At 33.3% G+C, this 21924-nt stretch overlaps 1 protein-coding gene across 3 annotated transcripts; it reads left to right on the top strand.

The window, feature by feature from the left end:
• The first annotated feature begins 2072 nt into the window (after nt 1-2072).
• Nucleotides 2073-21903, top strand: LOC148229286 (uncharacterized). Of its 3 annotated transcripts, XM_088196514.1 has the most exons (4): nt 2073-2166; nt 7643-8994; nt 9635-11083; nt 19997-21647. In XM_088196514.1, the coding sequence occupies exon 4, from the start codon at nt 19997-19999 to the stop codon at nt 21458-21460; it is 1464 nt and encodes a 487-aa protein (XP_088052640.1). In that variant the 5' UTR covers nt 2073-2166; nt 7643-8994; nt 9635-11083; the 3' UTR covers nt 21461-21647. The 3 variants fall into 3 exon arrangements, with proteins under 3 accessions (XP_088052640.1, XP_088052637.1, XP_088052639.1); XM_088196511.1 differs by lacking the exon at nt 9635-11083 and having other exon boundaries at nt 7643-7732; nt 19997-21903; XM_088196513.1 differs by lacking the exons at nt 7643-8994; nt 9635-11083.
• The last annotated feature ends 21 nt before the right edge of the window (nt 21904-21924 follow it).

The following is a 21924-nucleotide window of genomic DNA, read 5'->3' as shown; positions in this document are numbered from 1 at the left end:
GCTCGTAGTGCTGCCAGTATATAAAATTTTGGGTGGAAGGATAAAATATATTAATAAAAATTCAGTATTAAAATATTATATTATTATTTAAAAAATATTAATAGTAAAAACCGCGTTCAGCAATTAATTGTAATCTTAAAATGTACTTGTTAAGAATATCAGCGCCACGCTAAAAAATCAGTGGCTTTATCAATATCCTCGATAACATTAAGGACGTACGATGACACTAATAAACAGCAAATTGCGATTTTAACCGATGTTTGTAAAATAATACGCGCATGGCGATAAAAAGTTGAATTTTAAATTTTGAAACGTATTTATGTAGCAAAACGTTGTTGGCGACTTTTACAGGCGTTAGAGGCAAAAGCAGAACAAAAACGCTGATATTCTTAACTAGTACCTAATAAAATTATTGTCTGTGTTGAACAGGAAATTGACTATCTTTGCTAATATATTATGTATGTAAAATATCTCGAAATTCATTAATGTAATTCTAAAGGATAACCAAATAGTCATAATTAACAAATTTATTAATTTATAGTTTTCTTTAACTATTAGTAAAATAGTCAATAATTCGATTTTAAGTACTCAACTTAAAGAGTACATATAATGCTCTGGAGTGCCGTAAGGGTCAAATCTTGATTAACTTTTTTTCGGTTGATAAATGACATATGTACATTTGTTCTCTTATACTTTTATTTATTTTTTTAAATTTCAATGATTCATTAGAATTAGATTCATTGACGTAACCATGCCCTGCAATATAACTTATTATTTATCTTTTTAAATATTTTTTTATATGTTTACCTTTATGTTGTGGGGACCTATTTATATATTATTTTTTATTTCTTTATGACCAAAACTTGGCGGCACTTTGATAACACTGACGTGACAGCGGCAGAGCGTAGCGCGTTCTTTTTGTAAACTTTGACGGAATTCAACGCACGGCGTTACATCGTTCACCGTTCATTAATATATATTTAAATAACATGTAAACTATATACATACTCTCGAAAAATATTACTGCAGCGACTCAATATGTATCTAATTGTCACTCGTCTGCCAAAATGTGTTTCGCTACGTTAAAGTTGTACTTTAAAGTAATATTTGCTGCTATTTTTTATAGAACTCAATACCAACCCGCATGCTGTAATTTTTTTAAATTTGATTCTGATTCGCCTGTAAACAATATTCGACTAAGTTGAATTTGAGAAATTACTGATTCTTATTCTCTACTATATGTTTTGGATCAGTGTTGATAAATAAAAAGCTGCTGATTCTAAGGATTTTCTTATCTTTAAAATTTCACCAAATTAACAAGGTACTTAACATAATATAATATTACATACAAATTTATTGAATAGTTTAGGTATTAAATACTAATATATTTAATATATTTTGAATATTCAAGCAGGCATATCTTGATTAATCATAGAAATACAAGATTCAGAGAGGCATCACATATGTTCTTTTATGTTTGCTGAATTTTATTTCTAGCCGATAGAACACTGTTTCGAGCAATATTTCGGAAATCAAACAAACTTAAATTCTAGTGACAAAAATTTGTTTACTGAATGAATAATCTGCAGAATTCTTTCATGTTTTTAGAAAGCATTTCATTATGTTATTTTTATTTTAAAGGCACAATGTTTGTATATAACCACAAATTAACTTCGATAAAAAAAGTTGTAGTAAAATAAAATATTTTATGCTATTGGAATCCCTCGTCACGTCTATATAAAGGAGATAATAATTAAGAAAATACTGATTTAAAAAAAAAATCAATTGGAAAAATCAATTATATAGACATTTTTAAAGAATAATGCCAGTATATTAAAATACCTGCTCTTGTTTTTTTTTTAATATTTAAATTATTTTTTTGTTTATAATAATTTTGTGTGTAAAGGGGAAGGCATATATTTTGTATTAATGTTAATTTCTCTCTGTGTTACTAGTGCTTAGGGCTCGCGATTCAGCGTAATCCTAAAACGGCCCTGGACGCAGTTTGCGTATTGGAATGTTTTGAGCGGCGGCGCTCGGATTTGTCCGCTTGCGCAGAAGGCCACAGTGACAGAACAGTTCGAGATGTGGGGCGGGTCGGGCGCCCGGCCCCTACCGGGCTGGCAGCTCCCTCGCATCTACGACTGGCCTCCGAGAGACCCCGAGGTGATGACCCTTATTAACTTTTACAACCGTCCTTATCTCCTGAAAACTTTTAAAATTGCCTTTTGTCCAACTATTGATCAAACATACGTTCTTTAGCTTTGATAACGAAGAGTGACAATATAGGAACGTCGTTATGTAAATTAGGCGACCATCTAAATGTAAACAAACGATAAAAATCAATGGCCGGCATATGCGTTGTTTTTGTTTGGCATATGTTTTATTTTCGACGAGCATAACAATGGCGATACCGGCCAGGTGCGTTCGATCTGCGTTTTCAGCTGAATTATTTTTCATTTTTACATTTTTTAATATAACTATGGCCGGTTTCGATAACATTTTATTTGCGATTTCTTCGATCGAACAGGTATCGATTTTTAGTTACAAAAATATTAGGGATTTTTTGCATTTTTTTTAGTGCCGCTTTATCTATTGTGCAAAATGTAAAACTTAGTGCCTTTTTTTGTCACTTCAGCAAAAATATTATTTATTTTTCTAAAAATAATATAAGCAACACGTAGAATATTTGAGTGCTTTTTTAAGATCTAACAACTTCGGTAGCAAATATAGATTTTTATCTTTTATCTTGCGGCTTTTACCGATCTGAATTTTTCTTATGTTCTGCTTGCAATTTTTCTTAAAAAATATAATTTATTAAATAGTAACTGATAGATAAGAATATTTTATTATTATTCTGTGTTTCTGTTATTAAAACATATTTATTTTAGACTAAAGTTTTCAATTATCATGTTTATACATTCATTTAATAAATAATAAGTCAGAAATAAATATATTTTGGCAATTTGTAATTATTATTGCACATAAATGGAATTTAAGATTTTATTGCGAAAACAATTTTTTGTGATATTATTTTAACACTAGTGAAGACTACTACTGTGTAAATTTCAATAACCAGCTAGACACATTTTAAAACTGGGCGTAACACACAGTACTGATATCTCTTTGCAGCCAGTGTTCTTGGAGATTATATTGTTTTGACTATTGTATCGCAATTATTAGTAATGATTATATCAGATGTTCCTAACCTGCCTATGCTCTGCATCATTTGAAAGTTCGCAGCCCGTAAAAGTGGAAACGAAATAAAAAGCACTAAACCACTCATATTTTTTCGTCAATTTGAATATAAAAAAGTACAATATTATTGCTGTTTGATATTGAAAAAGCGTTAGATATAACAAAACACAATATTTTAGAATTTAAATAATTTAATTTCAAAGCATTTGATTATTTTATAGCTATATATATATATTGCTTTAATAAATATTGGAACTCTTAATACCGCGTAGAAACGTTCCTTTACATTATATACACTAATAATATTTGTATGTATTTTAAAAAAACTGAATTTAATTAAAATTTGAAAAGTGTTAAGCCAAATGAGATTAAATTGTAATAAATAAAAAATATATAAAAAGCTAATTAGACCAGTATTAACATATGCTTGCTAGGCGTGGAGTAACATAAATAATACATTTTTTAAACTTAAAATAAAGTAAAAAATATTTTAACCTTGAAAAACCTTATGGTAGATTTTGAATGAGGTCTATTTAGATACACACTAATATTTAATTAAAAAATAAAATCAATCATATGCTTTTATCTTTCGTTTTTTATAACTCATAGTAGTTAGTTCTTAAAAATATTATTATTTTAATAATATTATTGTTTATATTAATATTATTGTTGTTTTTAATTATATTATTATATTAAATCACTTATTATAATTGTTATAATAACTTACATATTAATCGAAATGAAGTCAGCGTATTTATACATTCATTTCCTCTTGCGGAAGCAATTTTCCATTTCCATTTTCCACAGAAAGCTACCAAATTACTATACCACCGACATTTTTTTAAATTTGCTTATTAAATGCTGTCTAATAGAAAATCGTTATACAAATCGAGAATTTTGAGCGCGAGGAAAAAATAAGATTGTGTTGATTTATTAACTCAATTAATTTTATGCCCTTTAAAATATTTATATCAAAAAATATTTTCTATAATATCTATTTGTTAGTATTTAAAAGGTTTATACATTTTTTTATATAAATTCAGCGTTGTTATTTCTTTCTTTTAATTTTCAAGGATTCCGTTAACTTAAAACTTCTCTGAATTTTCTCAAGAATGTTTAAGAAAGAATATAATGTTTATCTAGTTATATTGTATTTATAAACATTGAACTGTTGTGCTTTTAATTTGTTATTATACTTGGAATTCATCAATGTTTATTGTTTTGTCAATTTTATTATTAGTGTCGGCCTTGAGTATCCTTGCCTCTTCGCATACTAAGTGTAGAGGGTTTTAGATTCGTAAATCTTTTGACACATTCGAGTTTTGAGTGCCGAGTTAGTGTGAGTTGTTATCCAAATGAGACGCTTCGTGAATATGTATCGAGTGAATTGTTCGAAATCTGGTCTGAAGTGGCCAAGTTCTTGTGAAATACGGAACCGATGGGTGAAGACGTGCTTTCTTGCTTTGAAGTGTGTTCGAATAGTCACCCGAAATGGAGATCTCAACCCACTTTGACACGCCCCTGGCGCTTAAAGTAATTTAATCATTTTAGTAATAATAATTTTCTATTACCTTATCATTAGGGGTGGTCAGCCATAATGGTATAGTGGCTGAGTTTGCTTTGTTTTTTCTTCTTCAAAAAATATTTTCACATACAGACGAAAATAATTAATTTCGAGATATTAAGATATTTAAAAATGTACATGTTTGACTATCAAAAATGCAAAGTTTTATAGTGGGGACTATGATTAAAATGTTTGAAAAAAAACAGATGTATATATTGTTTTTATTATATATTTTTTTCGAATTTTCACAACTAAACTATATTTAATTCTATAACTACGTCTGAATAATTCAGTAATGTCTGTAAAATAAGATTTAATATGAACATAACATATACATTTTTTCTCTCTATAGATAGCGAAATGTCAAAACAAGTGTATGGCGAGGAAATGTTAATAGTTCAAAAGATTTTTTAGTCAAAAATATTTATTGATTGTATTTTATTTATTACAAATCCATAATGCGTCATGATGACCTTTATACGAACTAGTTAAAATATATTACATTGGAACGTTGCCTAGTGCACCGACGTCCAGGATACAAGAATAAGGGACGCAATCGCGACATTCTAGGGCACTCTATAAATCGCAGCTAAAAACTACCGAAAATCTACTTCTACATATTTTAGTCATTTTTATGCAATGCCAGTATGTTCATTTAAAAGCGTGCATAAAACTTGGGTATTACATTATTATGATGAGATGCTGTCATTGATAGTGCATACCACATACACATATAACATAATAGTGAAAACTAATATTTATAAAAAATAATATGTAACAGCTGCTTATGTCTTGATTTGTCATACTTTTTGAGGTCACAGCGTTTTCATCTGCATGGCAACCAATATTACTAGTACTTACTCGTACATACATTTACAATAATACGTGTCATGAACACCAGATTTGCGCATGCGCAATGCAGCGAATGCAGTATAGTGTTTTGCATGTTTTGATGTTGCAAAAAACAGTGATCAAAACAAATATAACTGGCTGCGTGTTAGGTTCAAGTTCAATATCGAAATCGAGTGGAACCGGTTGTCCTACGAGCGTAGGAGGCGATAACAAAGTGATGTTTTGAAACCGATTAAACCCAGATGAAATCTGATGTTCGTTATTTTTAGAAAATTCATAGGAAAACTACGGGCGACTGTATCGATCCTATGGAGGCTCAGGTGGTTTGCAACGTTGTGCACGATTGCAGAAAATTTTGCTTTGTTCGCCAACATTATACGAATAAAAGGCGGATATATGTATACACATAGATGTATATTTATATATGGAACCATTGGATCAATATCATAAAAGCGAATGAGCGTATACAATATAATACTAGTCTTTTAAAATCAGAAAAAAGTTATATTCCAAACGCAGACAAGTCTCTAGAAAAGTTATTTTAAACCAGACTAATAAAAACAGCGTATGATTATGTGATCTGCTGACATTTGTTTCCTTAATGACGCCACTGATTGCTATTTCGATTGATTTTAATTTAAATATTAGTCTCATTCTCAGACACGTCGATGGCATGAAGAGTAAATTGGCTTTATTTTTAAATTTAAATTACCTTATAATGCTGCTTTGCTTTCACCATTGTATTACATGTGCTAAGGAAATGACATCTCAAAAATATAAAATAATCCTAGTAAAAGCCTTTTAAAAAAATTGTTTCAGGCCATTGATATATTAAATATAATTTAACATAAAAAAACACTTAAAATAATATTTTAGAATTAATTTTTATTACATTTTATACATACATGTTCTTCTAACTGAAAAAAATGGTTCTGCCAATCTGTCAAAATAATTTTTAGCGTTTAATATAAATTCTGACCCAAAATATACGAGCCATTTATATTCACTAATTTCACCGCCACTGTTCTGCTCCTAAACTGGGAAACACAATCTTTGTATAATATCGCTTTGCGTAATTACTTAACAATTGGGAAGTTGTGTAATTAAAATACTTACTAATAGGTTGTATTATCTTGAAAGTTTCATATGATATTCAAGTGCGTTATTAATTGTTATTGTATATGAATGGTTTCTAAAAAGTAAACTTATCTAGTATATACCTACTAATAATAATTGCAGTAAACACATAAGTCATATAGTATGGTGTCATTTGATATGAAAACAAAGTCCACATCGAAGCGTAACTCATATGCTTTAAGTAAGCAAAATTTTCCAAGAAAATAATTATGGTTTATTTACGATGAAAGTAAAGAACTAAATGGAAAGTTTATGCTCTCCGCTGCATAAACAAAAGACGGGTGTATTTTACCAGTATGATTTGTTGAACACTAAGTGTGAAGAATCTGTACAGAATCTAGACGATGCACGTGTAGTCTCCGAATCGTCTCAAAGATCGGGTTGAACTTTTGTTGAAACAGTGCAAAAAATCTTATCAGTTATTAGCGATTGTAAAAATCACATAAACCTTTGAATTGTAATACCTTACTACGTATAATAAATAGTACTGTCGTGGCAGAATACCAGACTACTTAATTAAATTGTCTTAAACACTATCTCACATCATAGCAGTTAACCTTCTATGGTGTTCTCAATGTCTTCAACCACAATTTATAAATAAAAAATAGTGCATATACAAGAATTACTCACCTCTAACCACATACATACACATATTCATATCTCATATGGGAATTACTTCTTATCGCACCTTGCCTTCGTTGGACATTGATAAGCATACCATACCATGCAGTCTATATTTGCAATTCATTCAACTAAGTGTATTGTATACTAGTTAATTCAGGTATACATGTGTATATGTATTGATATTACCTATAAACCTTCGCCTCTGTTGACACTTTTTGTTTGATTATTCAATGAATAATAGATCAGCATCCATTGTGTTGTTTTCAGACGAGAATAGAAGGTCAAGATGGTCCAGTGAACATAGAGTCGATTTTCTTCAACCCGACGTCACCGGCGTCGCGGGAGAAGATACAAAAGGTAACTAACTGTGTAAAGTATCATGTTGCATGTTAGAAAAATATATATAACTCAGTTGATTAATATCTCAAATTTAATGAGTGGAAGACTTACAGCATGGCAGTGAGTGTTCGAAATAATTGCTTCTATAAATAGATGCACTTTTGCTGTGCTTATATTTTAATATAATATGTAAAATTTATTGAACCAGCGATTTACAAAAGAGTTTAAGTGGGTAATCAAATTATCAAAAAAAAATCGCTGTTCTGATTTTTTTGAAACATGCTCAGTACAAATGTCGTTATGGTAAATATATGTTTAGCACAAACCCCGAATAAGTAAAGTCGCCGAGCAACACCGCCCCTTAGCAACTTCAAAAAGTGCTTTATTGAGACGTTACGCCGAGAATGCAATGAATTGAACTGTAAAAAAACATTAAGATACAAATACGGATGCGACCCGTACTCTCTGTTGTACAGATATCTTCCCTTTTCTTCGAATTCTCTTCAGCAACAAGAAGTACTTCGCTTCACTTATATTCCAGACGATCGAACTATATTCGAGAACGCTACGAGCTAGCGTATCGTATAGAATACGAGTTTCTAATAAAATATTAAAGTGACAAGCATTCCGCTTTATCGCAAACTTTGGCGATGTGCATAGAAAATCTCCATCCCTGATCAAACGTCACTTACAAGTCATCGGCAGAAGTATTTCTGCCTAAATGAGCTCCTTCTAAGCTAAAAGAATTCTGCCAGGCAAGTGGATCTGGAAAATGTGACACTCGGTGATGTGCTGAAAAGTCGATTGTCGATTGACTACCTCCACAGTGACTCCAGGTCTTTTTTAAGGGACTGAATCTGAATTTGTGCGAATACTCTGAACACTTTTTGATCATCAGCATAAAATAAATATTACAAATTATTAATTGCTGCATGTATGTCGCTAATGAAGAGCAAAAAGAGTAGAGGATCCTGATTTGACAATTGCTATCTTTCATATACTGACAGTTTGTCATAAGCTACTTAAAAGTAGCTTATGACAAACATTGTCGAATACTTACTACCTGGATTTTAAAATCGGGTGATTTTGTCACCGCCTTCGATGCGCATTCCCATAATGCATGCTTTAGGGCGCCTCGCTGACGTCACATCTCGCGTCTCTTTCTAGCATTCACTCGTCTCTTTTTAGCATCGTCTTGGAGGCGCCTCGCGGCCGCTCGCGCCGACTATTACTATAGAACCAAACAACCTAACCTTTTTTTAATGATATTGTATTGATTTGTTCTCATTTCGGTATATCTTATAATTGTCCAGCATCATCCAATCTATGACCAACTGATCCCGCGATCACAGCGGCGTATGAAGCGACGCCTGTGAGTATTTGTGGAACTGATTTAGGCGCCGCGCCGGCGTGAAACGTCATCGTGACGTCACTGTGGCGCTCTAACGCGTGTATATTGGGAATTCGCGAACCTTTCATGTGTCATGCGTCGTCGACGACTTCCCCACAGTGCTGACATTCGGCTGTTTCTTCTTTGCCTATTTTATGAAGATAGCTTTTAAAGCAGCCGTGTCATGTGAGCACTTGGGTCAGATGGTAATTGGTCTCACCGTGTTCCCTCTGCCACCAGGCTCCCGATGAGCCGATATGTCCATCGACCTATTGTGGAGGTGTCCCACCGCCCTTGCCGTTTCTGGAAGGTCCGATTTCTAGCGTCTTCCTTTGTCCGCTCATTGTATATATGGGCTTACAGAAATCACTCAGCTCATAGCTTGGGCGATTAAAAAAATTCTGCATTCTTAGACATGATATTAACTGCTAATTAATGTATAAAAGAGTTTGAAAGAGGCGTTATCAGATAGCATTTCATATCATACGGTCCATTAGTACACTTTATAATATCGATCTTTACGCAACTAGCTCGTAAATATAATAATCATTTTATTTCGTGCCTTAAACCTGAAAGTTAATAAGAGCTACCGAGAGTTTAATTAGAAAACTTCGGATCTTTCTCGAAACCTTCAGAACCGTAGGATTTATTGTAACATTGAAAGTCCGCCAATTTACCAAACGAAGTCGTTTCCAAAAGGGCCGCGAAGATAAATATGCTAACTAACACATCTACTAGGTTGCTGAAGATGTGTCGAATTAATATAAGGGAGATTGCTGAAGAAGTTAGTATCTCGCATGTTTCATGAGCAGAAATTTTGACTGACATTCTGGGCATGAAACGCTTGTTTTTAACAGCTAAGTGCTTATGACGCATTTTGTCACGCTCGTCCATTTTGAAAATGTTGGAGTAAAGAATAATCAAATTTAATCAAGGAAAAATTGTTTCAAAGCTATTGAATTTTAAATGAACAGTATCAAAAAGAAATTGATAAGTAATCGTTGAATCACTGGCGATACAGAATTGCTTCAATGCGCCATAACAGGTAATCAATATCGCATGCAGACAATACCAGAAAAAGTACGTTTAGTTCGAACAATCTTCAAGGTTCCCCTTTTTTATTATAACGGTTTACTTTACTATACATTTTTATTACCGGGTTGTTATGGCTGTATTATCCTGCAGTTTTACGCTATTTGCATAAAATAGTAAATTATCAAAGTTGATTAAAAACATATCATGGGTCTGGCACCAGGATAATGCAGCTGCTTAAATGCCAATCGTAATGCCGCAACACGACGCAGATATATAGGACATTAAACGAACAAAGTTTTGTTGTCATAGGAGAGAGGAAGGCAAACTTGCCAAGTGAGACTATAATCAAATAGTACATAGAAAAATCGCATATTGGAGTGCTGCATGATAATGGTATACTCATTTAGAGGCGCTGCTACTGCTTAGATAAAACACAGAGTATCAACATAAGCTCTGTTTTAATTGTATTCGTGTCTCTTTTTATATTTTCTGGGTCAGCAAAAAAACATATTGATATATATATATATTTCTGTCCAGGTTTGCACTAATCGTGCGTGTTCCGGTGATTAGGGCCGTCAAACTATTACACGTGAAATAATACCGTAGAATTATACAGCGTATGTGCACATAAACTACTTGAAAATGCAAATTTTCCTTTGGCCTATAATTGCGGCAATTATTTAGAATCTCGCAGCGATCCAAAGACCTGCCCCGCCCCAGTTTGTTCGCTTTGTTCTCCAAGTTCTCCATCTCGCTCGTCTTCATGAGCAAGGAGCAACCGGTCCAGCTAATATCATTTATGTATTTTTTTCTTCGTGGAGAGAAAAAAACATCGCTCATCATCATAGGTACGATCCATCAGTGAGACTCAGTCGCCTCCGCGCTGAGCTCTGTCGAGTTACTACATTCTATCTACCAACGGCCACAATAACGTCATCATCAAGGTTTATTTATTTTATTATAAAACATAATATGATACCCACTGTTCATGGATTCATACATTTTATTCCGTCTCGGTGTCGAGCAAAGGTCTGATTGGTTTCTTTGCACACATCGATGTTTGCTTTTATAATATTGTTCGATGGTTCCACGAGGTCGTTCTCCGTGTGACGAGTTTTAAAGGAAAAAAATATCGTTCTTTGACCGCTGGTCTATGGGGGAGACTGGGGTGAATTAACCCGTTGGCGCGTATTTATTTAATATTTTTTGAAACCTTAGATTGGTGCGAGAGTATATAATATTTTTAATTCATTTTATAAATTTTCCAATTTTTAGGTCGATCATATAGTCTAGCATTTTACATCCGTATTCTTAAAATTATACAATGTTTTTAATTGTCTAATTCACTTCACGGCATTTTAGCCGACCACAAATACAATATTCTGTGTTCAAAATTCAGCTTATTTTTAAAAATACATCCTAGAATGAAGCTTGTCAATCCAAAAGTGCGCATTTAAATCGCATTATCATCATACAAATAATATATTTTTAGTCGCGGTGGTTGCACTACTTCCTCAGCGACGTCATTTGGGGAGGAGGGGGAAGGAAGTGAGTGTGGTTTCTCCTCCTTGAATTAGTCCAGAATAATGCATGTCATTTAATGAACTACTATGAATCATAATAAAGAAAACGACCACTGACTGCCAAAACCTTTGCATCCTTCCACTGGAAAAATCTGAAATGACGTCTCTGATTCCAAACCTAAATCCTGAGTTATTCTTTAAAAAAAAAATATAAAAAAACAGTCGAATATATCCCAAAAATATTTTTTATAATGTCTCATTTCAGTGAAATCATATCGGAACACATTTTCACCGCTAGATATATATTTTACCAGTAAAAATAATAATTATCTGGCAGGTGCTAGTAAAATTATATGATTTCACCTTTTCCATACGTAGTAATATACACATATACATACTTATCATTATTTATTTTCATGCGATGTATAAATGTTACAGTTAATGTGTATTTTTCAGTGAGTTATATTTTCACTAGAGAAGTCCAAATACATTTTTACCAGTAGTTATATATATTTCTAATAGAAAAAATGTCTATAAAACTCAATTTGACAGTTGCGAAACATTCATTTGCTGTTCAAACCCAAACTTAACCCAATGAAAGTTCTAAAATTAATTAAAGCTTCAGAACTTTTATTAGGTCAAGTCCAAAATGCAGACTAAGTCAACTCGACTCTTAGGGTAAAATAATCAGAAGAAGAAGTAGGACAAACGTTGTATCTCGTATATTGCTCCATAGTTCGTCTTCACTTCGATATTACACTATGTTTTTAAAACATGATAGCTATCCTTACTGATATTACTACTGACTTTTGATCAAAGTGTATTCAAACCGAATTTCGGTCAATAGGAGGAACAAAAACAATTATCACTTCTCTGAAGTCAAAAGTTCACGTCAAAAGCAAGAAAATCGTGTCGGCGCCGTTGCAGTGGGAACGCTCGGTAACGAGCGTTCCCACTGCAACGGCGTCGACACGATTTTATTGCTTTTGACGTGGATTTTTGACTTCTGAGAAGGGATAATTGTTTATTGCGCTCTCACATTGGTCAAAATTCAGTATAGATATGCTTCATTTGATTCTAGTAAGTCGAAATAATGTTATAAAAGTCTTGATATGAACGCTAGATAACCGAGCGTGACGGCGACGGCACGATTTTATTGCTTTTGACTGGGATTCTAAACAGGGACGAAAAAAACAAGCTTACTCCCTCCCCTAGAAAATGCTGAAACGACATTCCCGTCTTTTTTTGGCCATTATAATTATTTTATATTTTATTTATTACACGATCTAAGGCAAAAATAAACTGACCAAATCACGCAGAGAATGCTACTTCTAAATAATAAATTAAAAGGTGCATTCCTACGTGATTTTGCTCTTGATATTTTAATAACCCTAAAAATAAAATTATTAATAACATAAAAATCCTTACCAACATTACGTGCTATACGAATTTAAAAAAGGAAGTAATGCAACTACCGCGACTAAAATATCTGAATTAAATGATGATATTATGTGATAAATGGGCACTTGTCCCTTTTTGCTTGACAATGAACAAGAAATGCGTAAAAACATTTTTATCACGGGGGGGGGGGGGGGGGGGCTGTGATACCGAAAGTTAGGTTACGTGTTTTTAAAATGGTGCATTGTCTTAATACACATTGCGCCAGAGTCAGCGCGCTTGTCAGTTTATCAAACCGTGTGAATTTTACGTTTATATGTGTAATTTTATCGTCTGTTAGGTTAGTTCAATTGTGAAGTTTTTATTAATATTTTGACATACATGACTTTTCTTAACCTTTCGTTCATTTTTAAACGGATACGATGCTAGTAATATTTATATGTATAATACATTCGTTGGGCACGCATGCTTATCTAAATTAATTGCGTTAAGCCAGTGCGTTCGCCAGTTTCTCAAACTGTGGGTATGTTAATATATTATGTAGTTTTATTATTATGATTACATTTTAGATTAGATTGTATTACTTTTACATACATAGCTTGATGTCTAAATGTTCGTGGATTTGTATATGGCATAATATGACTTAACCTCTTGATACAATTTGGTACTTTTCATTTTCAGTATAAATAGTAGAATCAGTAGAATCCTATATGGGCCTTATTTTCTTTTAATTCATATCGTATTTGAGAGATTCGAATTAGTGATTATTATATAATATAATTATAATTTAGGCTGTATATCACAGATTGGGTTTTACTAGATTTTTATGACGATTTCAGTCTTATACATCACTACTTACTTTGTAGTTGTTGATTGTGTTTACTTCGTTGCAACGCCTTGAGCTGATGTTTGTCACATTGCAACGAAATATTTACAGAAAATATATAAATTTATCATTCAACTATTGATATATTTGTAACATACTCCAATATCAAATATGGCATTACCATTAATATTTTACAATATGTAACAATTTTCCCGTGTCTCCCCTGAACTTTGTTTTATTGATTTGATCTTGGATTCTCATAAATGGGCTTATTCCAGTTCTCCTGAATCAATAATGCGCAAACCATCAAGACAGTTCGTTGTAATCGTACGAATGCTCAATTGTGGCTTCTCAAATTCCAATACGATTATCCAACGTTGCTTCTTATTACATTGACCTTGCAATATGTCAGACAGTGTAATCAATATTTTGATTGCTAATACCTTGAGGATTGTTATGATGCATTTCTGTCCAGGTATTGATTTTCCTTTGCTCTTTAGATATTTTAAATACGAAACTAATACACAGTTTGTCTGTAATCTGAAGCGTAATATAATCAACCGAACGTGATTCAAATCGCATATCTGGTTTTTAGAGATGGTCATGGACACAGTCTAGCGGGCAACGCTCTCGGGTATAAGTCGTTTGATGTTTTGTATTATTTATATTCTAAATTTAGTTATTCATTAATATGTTGAGACTATGCGGTCCGCAGTATGTCACCACTTAAATCATAATTACTTTTCTGATGCATAGGTGGAATTAGCCCCAGACTGGGTAATAGACCGTTATGGGACGAATTTAAATTATAACTTATTCTCATAAAATTTACACCGAACTCTGCATCAATCTGGTATAATGTAAAAGATGGTACCACACAAAACCCCTCGTAATGACTAGAAAAAAGGTTCACATAAATAACACGCAATTATTGTCCGATGCAATAAAAGAATATTTATTTTTTGCGAAACGGTCACGGGAAACAATATATCACCGGAAGACAAAAAATACCGTAAGGTCATAATATTCCCGTTGCACAATTCGCCTCGAAAAAATGACCATCAAACTAATGTCACTTGTTCTAAGAAACTCCACCATACTATCACTGTAGCAGGGAGGAACTGACCTCCACTACACTGTCGCTGTCACAAGCAGAAGACCTCTGAGGATCTTCCAAATTACGTCATCCCTCCGCCAGCTTCTTCACCACTGCTCGGAGAAAAAGATTTCGCCCATCATAGTAACTTGCAATATATAATAAATTATTACGAGCTTTCAACGACGCCTTTTTGGCTGCGAAGTTACATCCCTAAGGGTTAAAAAAACTTTAAAAATCATAAAATAATTATAATATCTACGTGAAGCTGCGACTAGGTAAAGATAAATATTTATCGGTCAGATGACTGACAAACGATTTATATAATTATGATAAACAATGTTTAAACATCCAGTACAAAAATAAGTATGAAATGTTTGTTGCTGACCTAAATTTATACGAAGGGCGATGATCTCACAAAGCAAGAATATAATATACGACACTACTTTTTCATCTACCCGCAGGTATTGTTGAAATGATAACATGTTGTGGTCATATAGAGGAGATGAAAGTAAAATTACTGAGTGATTCAGATAAATAGTGTATTACACATTTTTTATGGTTTGACAGAAACGCTGACATAAAGTGTATTCTATATGATAGGAACTACTTTGAAGCGGATATTATTAATATCACACCTCGTATGTTAGTCATTTTCGAGTATGCGGGTGCTTTCAAGAAATCTGATTTAAAGAACATACTATATATAGTGAAGTGGTTTCAAACATGTTACATATAAGGGCTACTTTGAAGATAAACACATGTCGAGCTCTATAAACCATTATATCACAATTTTTTACACTTGCTGATTTAAAGTTGGATTGTAAGACGCAAGAGAGAAGGAGCAGTGGGAAATTCGCCCTCCACCTTTCCTTGAATGTGGCCAGAAAAATGCATGTTATTTATTGAAATACTATGAATTTTAATGAAATCGAAATATCAAAAAAACGACCACTCACTGGCCAACTTTTGCCCCCTCCCCCCCCTAGAAAAATCTGAATTGATGTCCCTGATTTTAAACCAGAAATTCTCGGGTTATTCCTCAAATAAAATCTAATACAGTCTCGAATCTAGCCCGAAAATATTTTTTAAAATATGTCGTTTCAGTAAAATCATATCAGAATATATATATTTTTACCAGTGATAATATAGTTGATATGGCATGTGCTAGTAAAATGATATGATTGTAACTTTTTTATACGTATGAATACATATACATACTTAACATTACTATTTACATGCGATATATAAATGTTACAGTGAAGTTATATTTTCACTAGTGAAGTCCAAATACATTTTTACCGGTAGATATGTATTTCTACTAGCGAAGATATATAACCGATAGGTGCGATAAATTTTTGGAATACATTTTCACCGGTAGATGTTTTTAGCAGTGAAAATATAATTTATCTTGCAGATACTAGTAAAATTATATGATTTAAATTTTTCCATACGTAGTAATATATATTATATATACATTTACATACTTATCGTTATTTATGTATATGCGATGTATGAATGGTTGTATTTTTCAGTGATGTTATGTTTTCTAGAATTCGAAATACATTTTCACCAGTAGATATATATTTCTACTAGCGAAAATATAATTTAACTGATAGGCGCTTGTGAAATTATAATTTTCCATACGTAGTAATATACACATATACATATTTATTTTAATGCGATGTATAAATGTTACAGTGAATGTGTATTTTTCAGTGAGTTATATTTTCACTAGAGAAGTCCAAATACATTTTCACCAGTAGTTATATATATTTCTAATAGAAAAAATGTCTATAAAACTCAATTTGACAGTTGCGAAACATTCATTTGCTGTTCAAACCCAAACCTAACCCAATGAAAGTTCTAAAACTAATTAAAGCTTCAGAACTTTTATTAGGTCAAGTCCAAAATACAGACTAAGTCAACTCGATTCTCAGGGAAAAATAAGCAGAAGAAAAAGTACCGACAGACGTTGCATCTCGCATATTGCTCCATAAATTGTTTGCACTTGGATATTACACTACGTTTTAAAAATATGTTAGCTATCTTTACCGATATTACTACGGACTTCTAATATGAGAGTATTAGTTAAAGTATATTCAAACCGTATGTTGGTCAATAGGATGGCACAAAAACAATTATAACTTATCAGAAGTCAAAAATTTTATTGCTTTTGACGTGGATTTTTAACTTCTGAGAAGTAATAATTGTTTTTTGCGCTCTCCTATTGGGCAAAATTCACTCCCACGTTTTGGGTTTGTCAGCGTAGACATGATTCTTAGCGTAATCCTACAAAAGCTCAACGGCGTTAAATCGCATGATCTTGGCGGCCAGTTGCCGTCACCTAAACGTGAAATAATGCGACCTGGGAACTTTTCACGCAAAACAGTCGCACACATGGTGCAACAAACGTTTCACAAGTTGCGCCATCTTGTTGGAATCTTGTTATCTTAGATTTCGTGCTGAAAATATTTGGTTATCATGTGCCTATAACGTTCCCCATTTACTGTTGCCGTCCGACCTTCATCGGTTTCAAAAAAGTAAGGTCCAATGACGCCACCTGACCAAACAGTCACCGTTTGAGCATGTAATAGTTTCTTGTGAATCACAGGAAAAACCTCGTCCTATTCGCAGCAATTTTGCTTATTAACATACCCAGAAAAATGGAAATGTGCCTCATCAGAGAAGAAGTTGTTTTTTGTATAATCAGCAACAACTTTCTGCTGCTCTAACACATAATCTGCGCAAATTATTCGCTGTCCATGGTCTCTGGGCCGTGTTTCTTGTACAATTTGAATGTCCAGATGCAAAATACGCCAAAGGGAGCCATAAGAAAAGCCCAAAAGATGCAAACCCCGACGAATCGACAATTCCGGGTATTCGGCCACATTTTCAGCAATATTTTTGGCTGAACAGGCGCCACGATGATGGATATGACTTACCCTATCAACAATGCTTCTAGTCTATATTTTTTCACCAAGTTGCGAATTGTTTGCTCAGTAAGACGATGAAATTGCTCATAATCTTCCCGTAAATTTCGATACCCAGTTTATACAGAATTGTTATTTCTGTAGAACAATTTTAATCCTAGCATTTGACACTTTGAACATGCGTGATTATTGACAGCTGTTTGATTTACAGGGCTGCCAACATAGAAAACTCGAATTGGAGCAACCCATATTACATGGTTGTGTATATGTTACGGTCTAAGTGTACATTTCGTTTGTTCATGAACTGATCAGTTTTATTATACACAAAATAAATAATGAACAAACGAACTAGTTTATCATTGACTCATTCGTGAAAAAACTGTTATAAAAAAGTTTCACCTATGAAGTTATCTTGCAAGTGTATTAATTTGAAATAGCATACTAAAGTATAGTGGATTAAATCAGAAATCGCTAATTGGACAACTTGTATAATTGTGTAGAATGTAGATAAATAGTAATTGAAAATATACGTTTTCAAGCATATTAATATGTGGGACCTTTCATTATAAAAAATCTGATAATCTATAGCTTGAATTTGAATACTTTGGGTTGAATAGGTTCAATATACATTTACGTATAGTAGGTACATATATTCAAAGTAAAACACTGCTTAGAGCTCGAAGCAATCGATATGCTATTTGCGAATAAGTCGTCACACGCCAATGTCACGGTTCAAACGATGTTTTTTTCCAACCATTTGCACAATTCGGTGGGTTTTACGTCGTAAGTTGAATAAATAAATAATGCTTAAAAAACGAGAGAGGCTATTTTTGTTATTAAGTGCTACGAGTGTAGTAATTTCATGTTTACGTAGTAATATATTGATAATGGACGTGAAAAATGATTTTAGAGAGTTAATAATATTAGGGGCCAACTCGACAAATCTGTTTTGAAAGAAACGAATTCCAATTTCATGGAGTGTTGAGATTAAGGGGCAAATAAACGCACGGGTACCGTCAAGGTCGGATTATTGAGTGGTGGGAGTATTGGATATCACGCGTTGCGTGTTGAGATTGCCTTTCTTTCTCTTTTATTATGTTATTCTTGTTTGAGGAATATTAGAACTTTGATTATGTCAAGTTGGGTTTGGTTAATTCGCTTAGGTTAGGCTTGGGTTTTGGGTTAGAACAATAAATAGACGTTTCGCAACTGTCAAATTGAGTATTATATACAGCAGCATATAATTTTATTAATGCTTATCAGTATTATTTTTTTGCTAGTAGAAATATATCTATAATCAATGAAAATGTATTCGGATATAAAATAGTGAAAATGTAACTTCACTGAAAAATATGCATCACTATAACATATACACAACAACACCAATAATATAACATGGGGGAAAAAATTATGAGTGCAATAAAAACATTAACGCTCAAAAACAACCAGATGTTACTCCCCCCTCTGTTGTGTGCATGCGCAATGTGCTTAGGTTAGGTTTGTTTTAACAGCTCGGGAAACGCAGTGGGGAGAAACAACTAGTGGTTTTTGAGCGTTGCGCCGTGTCAATTAACAAGTACCAAAATTGGGCTCATATGATTGAAAAATTTGGTCCTAGCAATGAGAGGGGGTGGGAGGGGGGAAATGATTAAATTTTTTAACCTAAAGGAACAGACTAAAAATATATGAAATGAAAGGGAGTAGTTTTAAGCAGGGTCTTGAAGAGTAACTATGCAAAATTGAATTTAAATCAGTCAATGTTTTATATAGTTTGCGCACGGATGATGACAGGTGACAATTTTACACAGATTTATTGTACGTTAAAATTAGAGTTTAGTTACATGTTCAATTATAAAAGAGATCGGCGCACGAGGCTCAGTCGGTTGTCGTCTTCCCATCGAGGTCCACCAAAAAATGTCTTGCCCTACGCCATCAGTCAGTTTATTTGGCCACAGTAAATATATATATAAATAGAAATATAATACAATCTATTTATAACCACCATCAATAATCATATTTAATTTTGAATGTAATTTTTTTATATTCCTACTAATATTTATATTTTTTTATTTTATTTTCAGATGAGCGCAGTGTGCATGCCAAATGTTGGGCAAGAATCTCTTTACGACAGAGTTAGCAAATTGCTAGAATCTTTCGAATGGAGCGACGTGACATTCCAAGTTGGCGCGAAGACCATAAAGGCTCACAAACTGATACTCGCCATAAGCAGCCCTGTCTTCAAAGTGATGCTCTATGGAGCCCTACCCGAGCTTAATGAGATTTCAATCGCTGACATCGAACCGGACGTGTTCCAGCTGATGATAGACTTCATATACAAGGACAAGGTTGATATTGACTCTTTGAAGACAGCGTGCGAGCTGATGTATGCTGCTAAGAAATACATGCTACCGTCTCTCACAGAGACTTGCGTCAAGTACATATCGGAGCAGTTGCACGTTCAGAACATATTGACTATATTACCATTCGCGGAATGGATTCAAGAGGAATCGCTGATGCTGCATTGTTTAAAGCTCATTTCGAATCATGCCGAATTTATATTGACTAAAAAGACGCCTCACATAACAGGCGCATCGCTGATGAAGATCTTGCAGCAAGAGGCCATTAATATTAGCGAAAGGGATTTGATTAAGTTTGCCATACACTGGGCTCATAACGAATGCTTGGAACGACGACTGCCCCCGACTGATAATAATAAGCGAACAATGTTAAATGAAACCGGTAATTTTTTGCAATTGAGGTTTCTCGCGTTGACTGTGGACGATTTAGATTGGTTGAGTAATCTCAATATTTTGACCAAAGCCGAAAAGGAGTATGTTAAGATCAATGTGATTTCAAATAATCCAATCACCGACAATAAGTCAAACGAGACGGACGATAAAAAAAGTGAAAAGGAAGAGAAAATAACGTTTGACGTCAAGTCGTATTTAGTCAGCGATGAAATATTCGACGACTTGGATAACAATATGAACGGAATCACCGAAGAGAATTATAAACCTGCAATTAATATGATCGAGACCGGTAGAAGTCAGGCTAAGATCAATTGGATACTGTGCTGCAGACCGCAAATAAGGAGCGCTAGTCCGTTGATAATTAAAAACGGCTTTCAAAACATTAAAGTTACAATTCGATGCGATAAAACGATTCTCGTCAACAGCTTTTCGATTCCGACTCGTCAGTCGGCCGAAATGGTCCTCTATAACGAAACCAAGGGTTATTACAATGAAAATATCAAGCTAGAAGTTTACGGCACTTACAAGTATCTCGAACAAACGTCGACTCATTTCATTTCTAGATTGTGCTACAACTCGAGCACTTACGTGCAGCTTCCTAAACCTTACTTGATGAAAGAGCTGGAGTGGTATACGATTTCGTTTACGTGGCCGGAGCTGAATAACTCGCCGTTTAAGTACGCTTTGTGTTATCGTCCAGCGTTGAGCACCGACAATCTGTTCATGTTCAACGACAACTTTGAGAACAACATGCCGTGCGGAAGTTTCATAGAAGGATTGAAAATCTATCTATAATTAATCAAGTATTAATCAAATATTTATCCATTACCTCATTGTCGTAAAATATTATGTTGCTTAAATTCGAGCTGTGCGTAATACTGTGTAGATGTACAAATTTTATTTTTAACGTTTTTTTATAAGCGTCTTTTGCGATGGTCAAAATGTACGATGTATTACGATTGAGGTTGTGAATGTTATTTTACTCAATATGATTGATTCGAATAATATGTTTATTGATCTGAACTATATTGTGATGGAGCTATGAATGTTATTATTTTTGTAATTAATACCAAAGTCTAGAAAATATATTATTGTAACCAAAAAACTCTATTTTTGCTTTTTATTTTGCCTTCAAAGTTATGTGAATGCTATTATTATTATATAATAAAAATTACCAATCAAACGCATTGGCATAATAACCATCGTTAAGGTTGTACATTACAACAGTAATTCAAGAATAATTGTTATTTTATAAACCT

The sequence above is a fragment of the Plectrocnemia conspersa genome, unplaced genomic scaffold (assembly GCF_051122295.1).
Source record: "Plectrocnemia conspersa isolate PC_06_02 unplaced genomic scaffold, ASM5112229v1 ptg000011l, whole genome shotgun sequence".
In the NCBI taxonomy this organism is placed as follows: domain Eukaryota; kingdom Metazoa; phylum Arthropoda; class Insecta; order Trichoptera; family Polycentropodidae; genus Plectrocnemia; species Plectrocnemia conspersa.
This window is presented reverse-complemented; position numbering and strand designations above follow the sequence as displayed.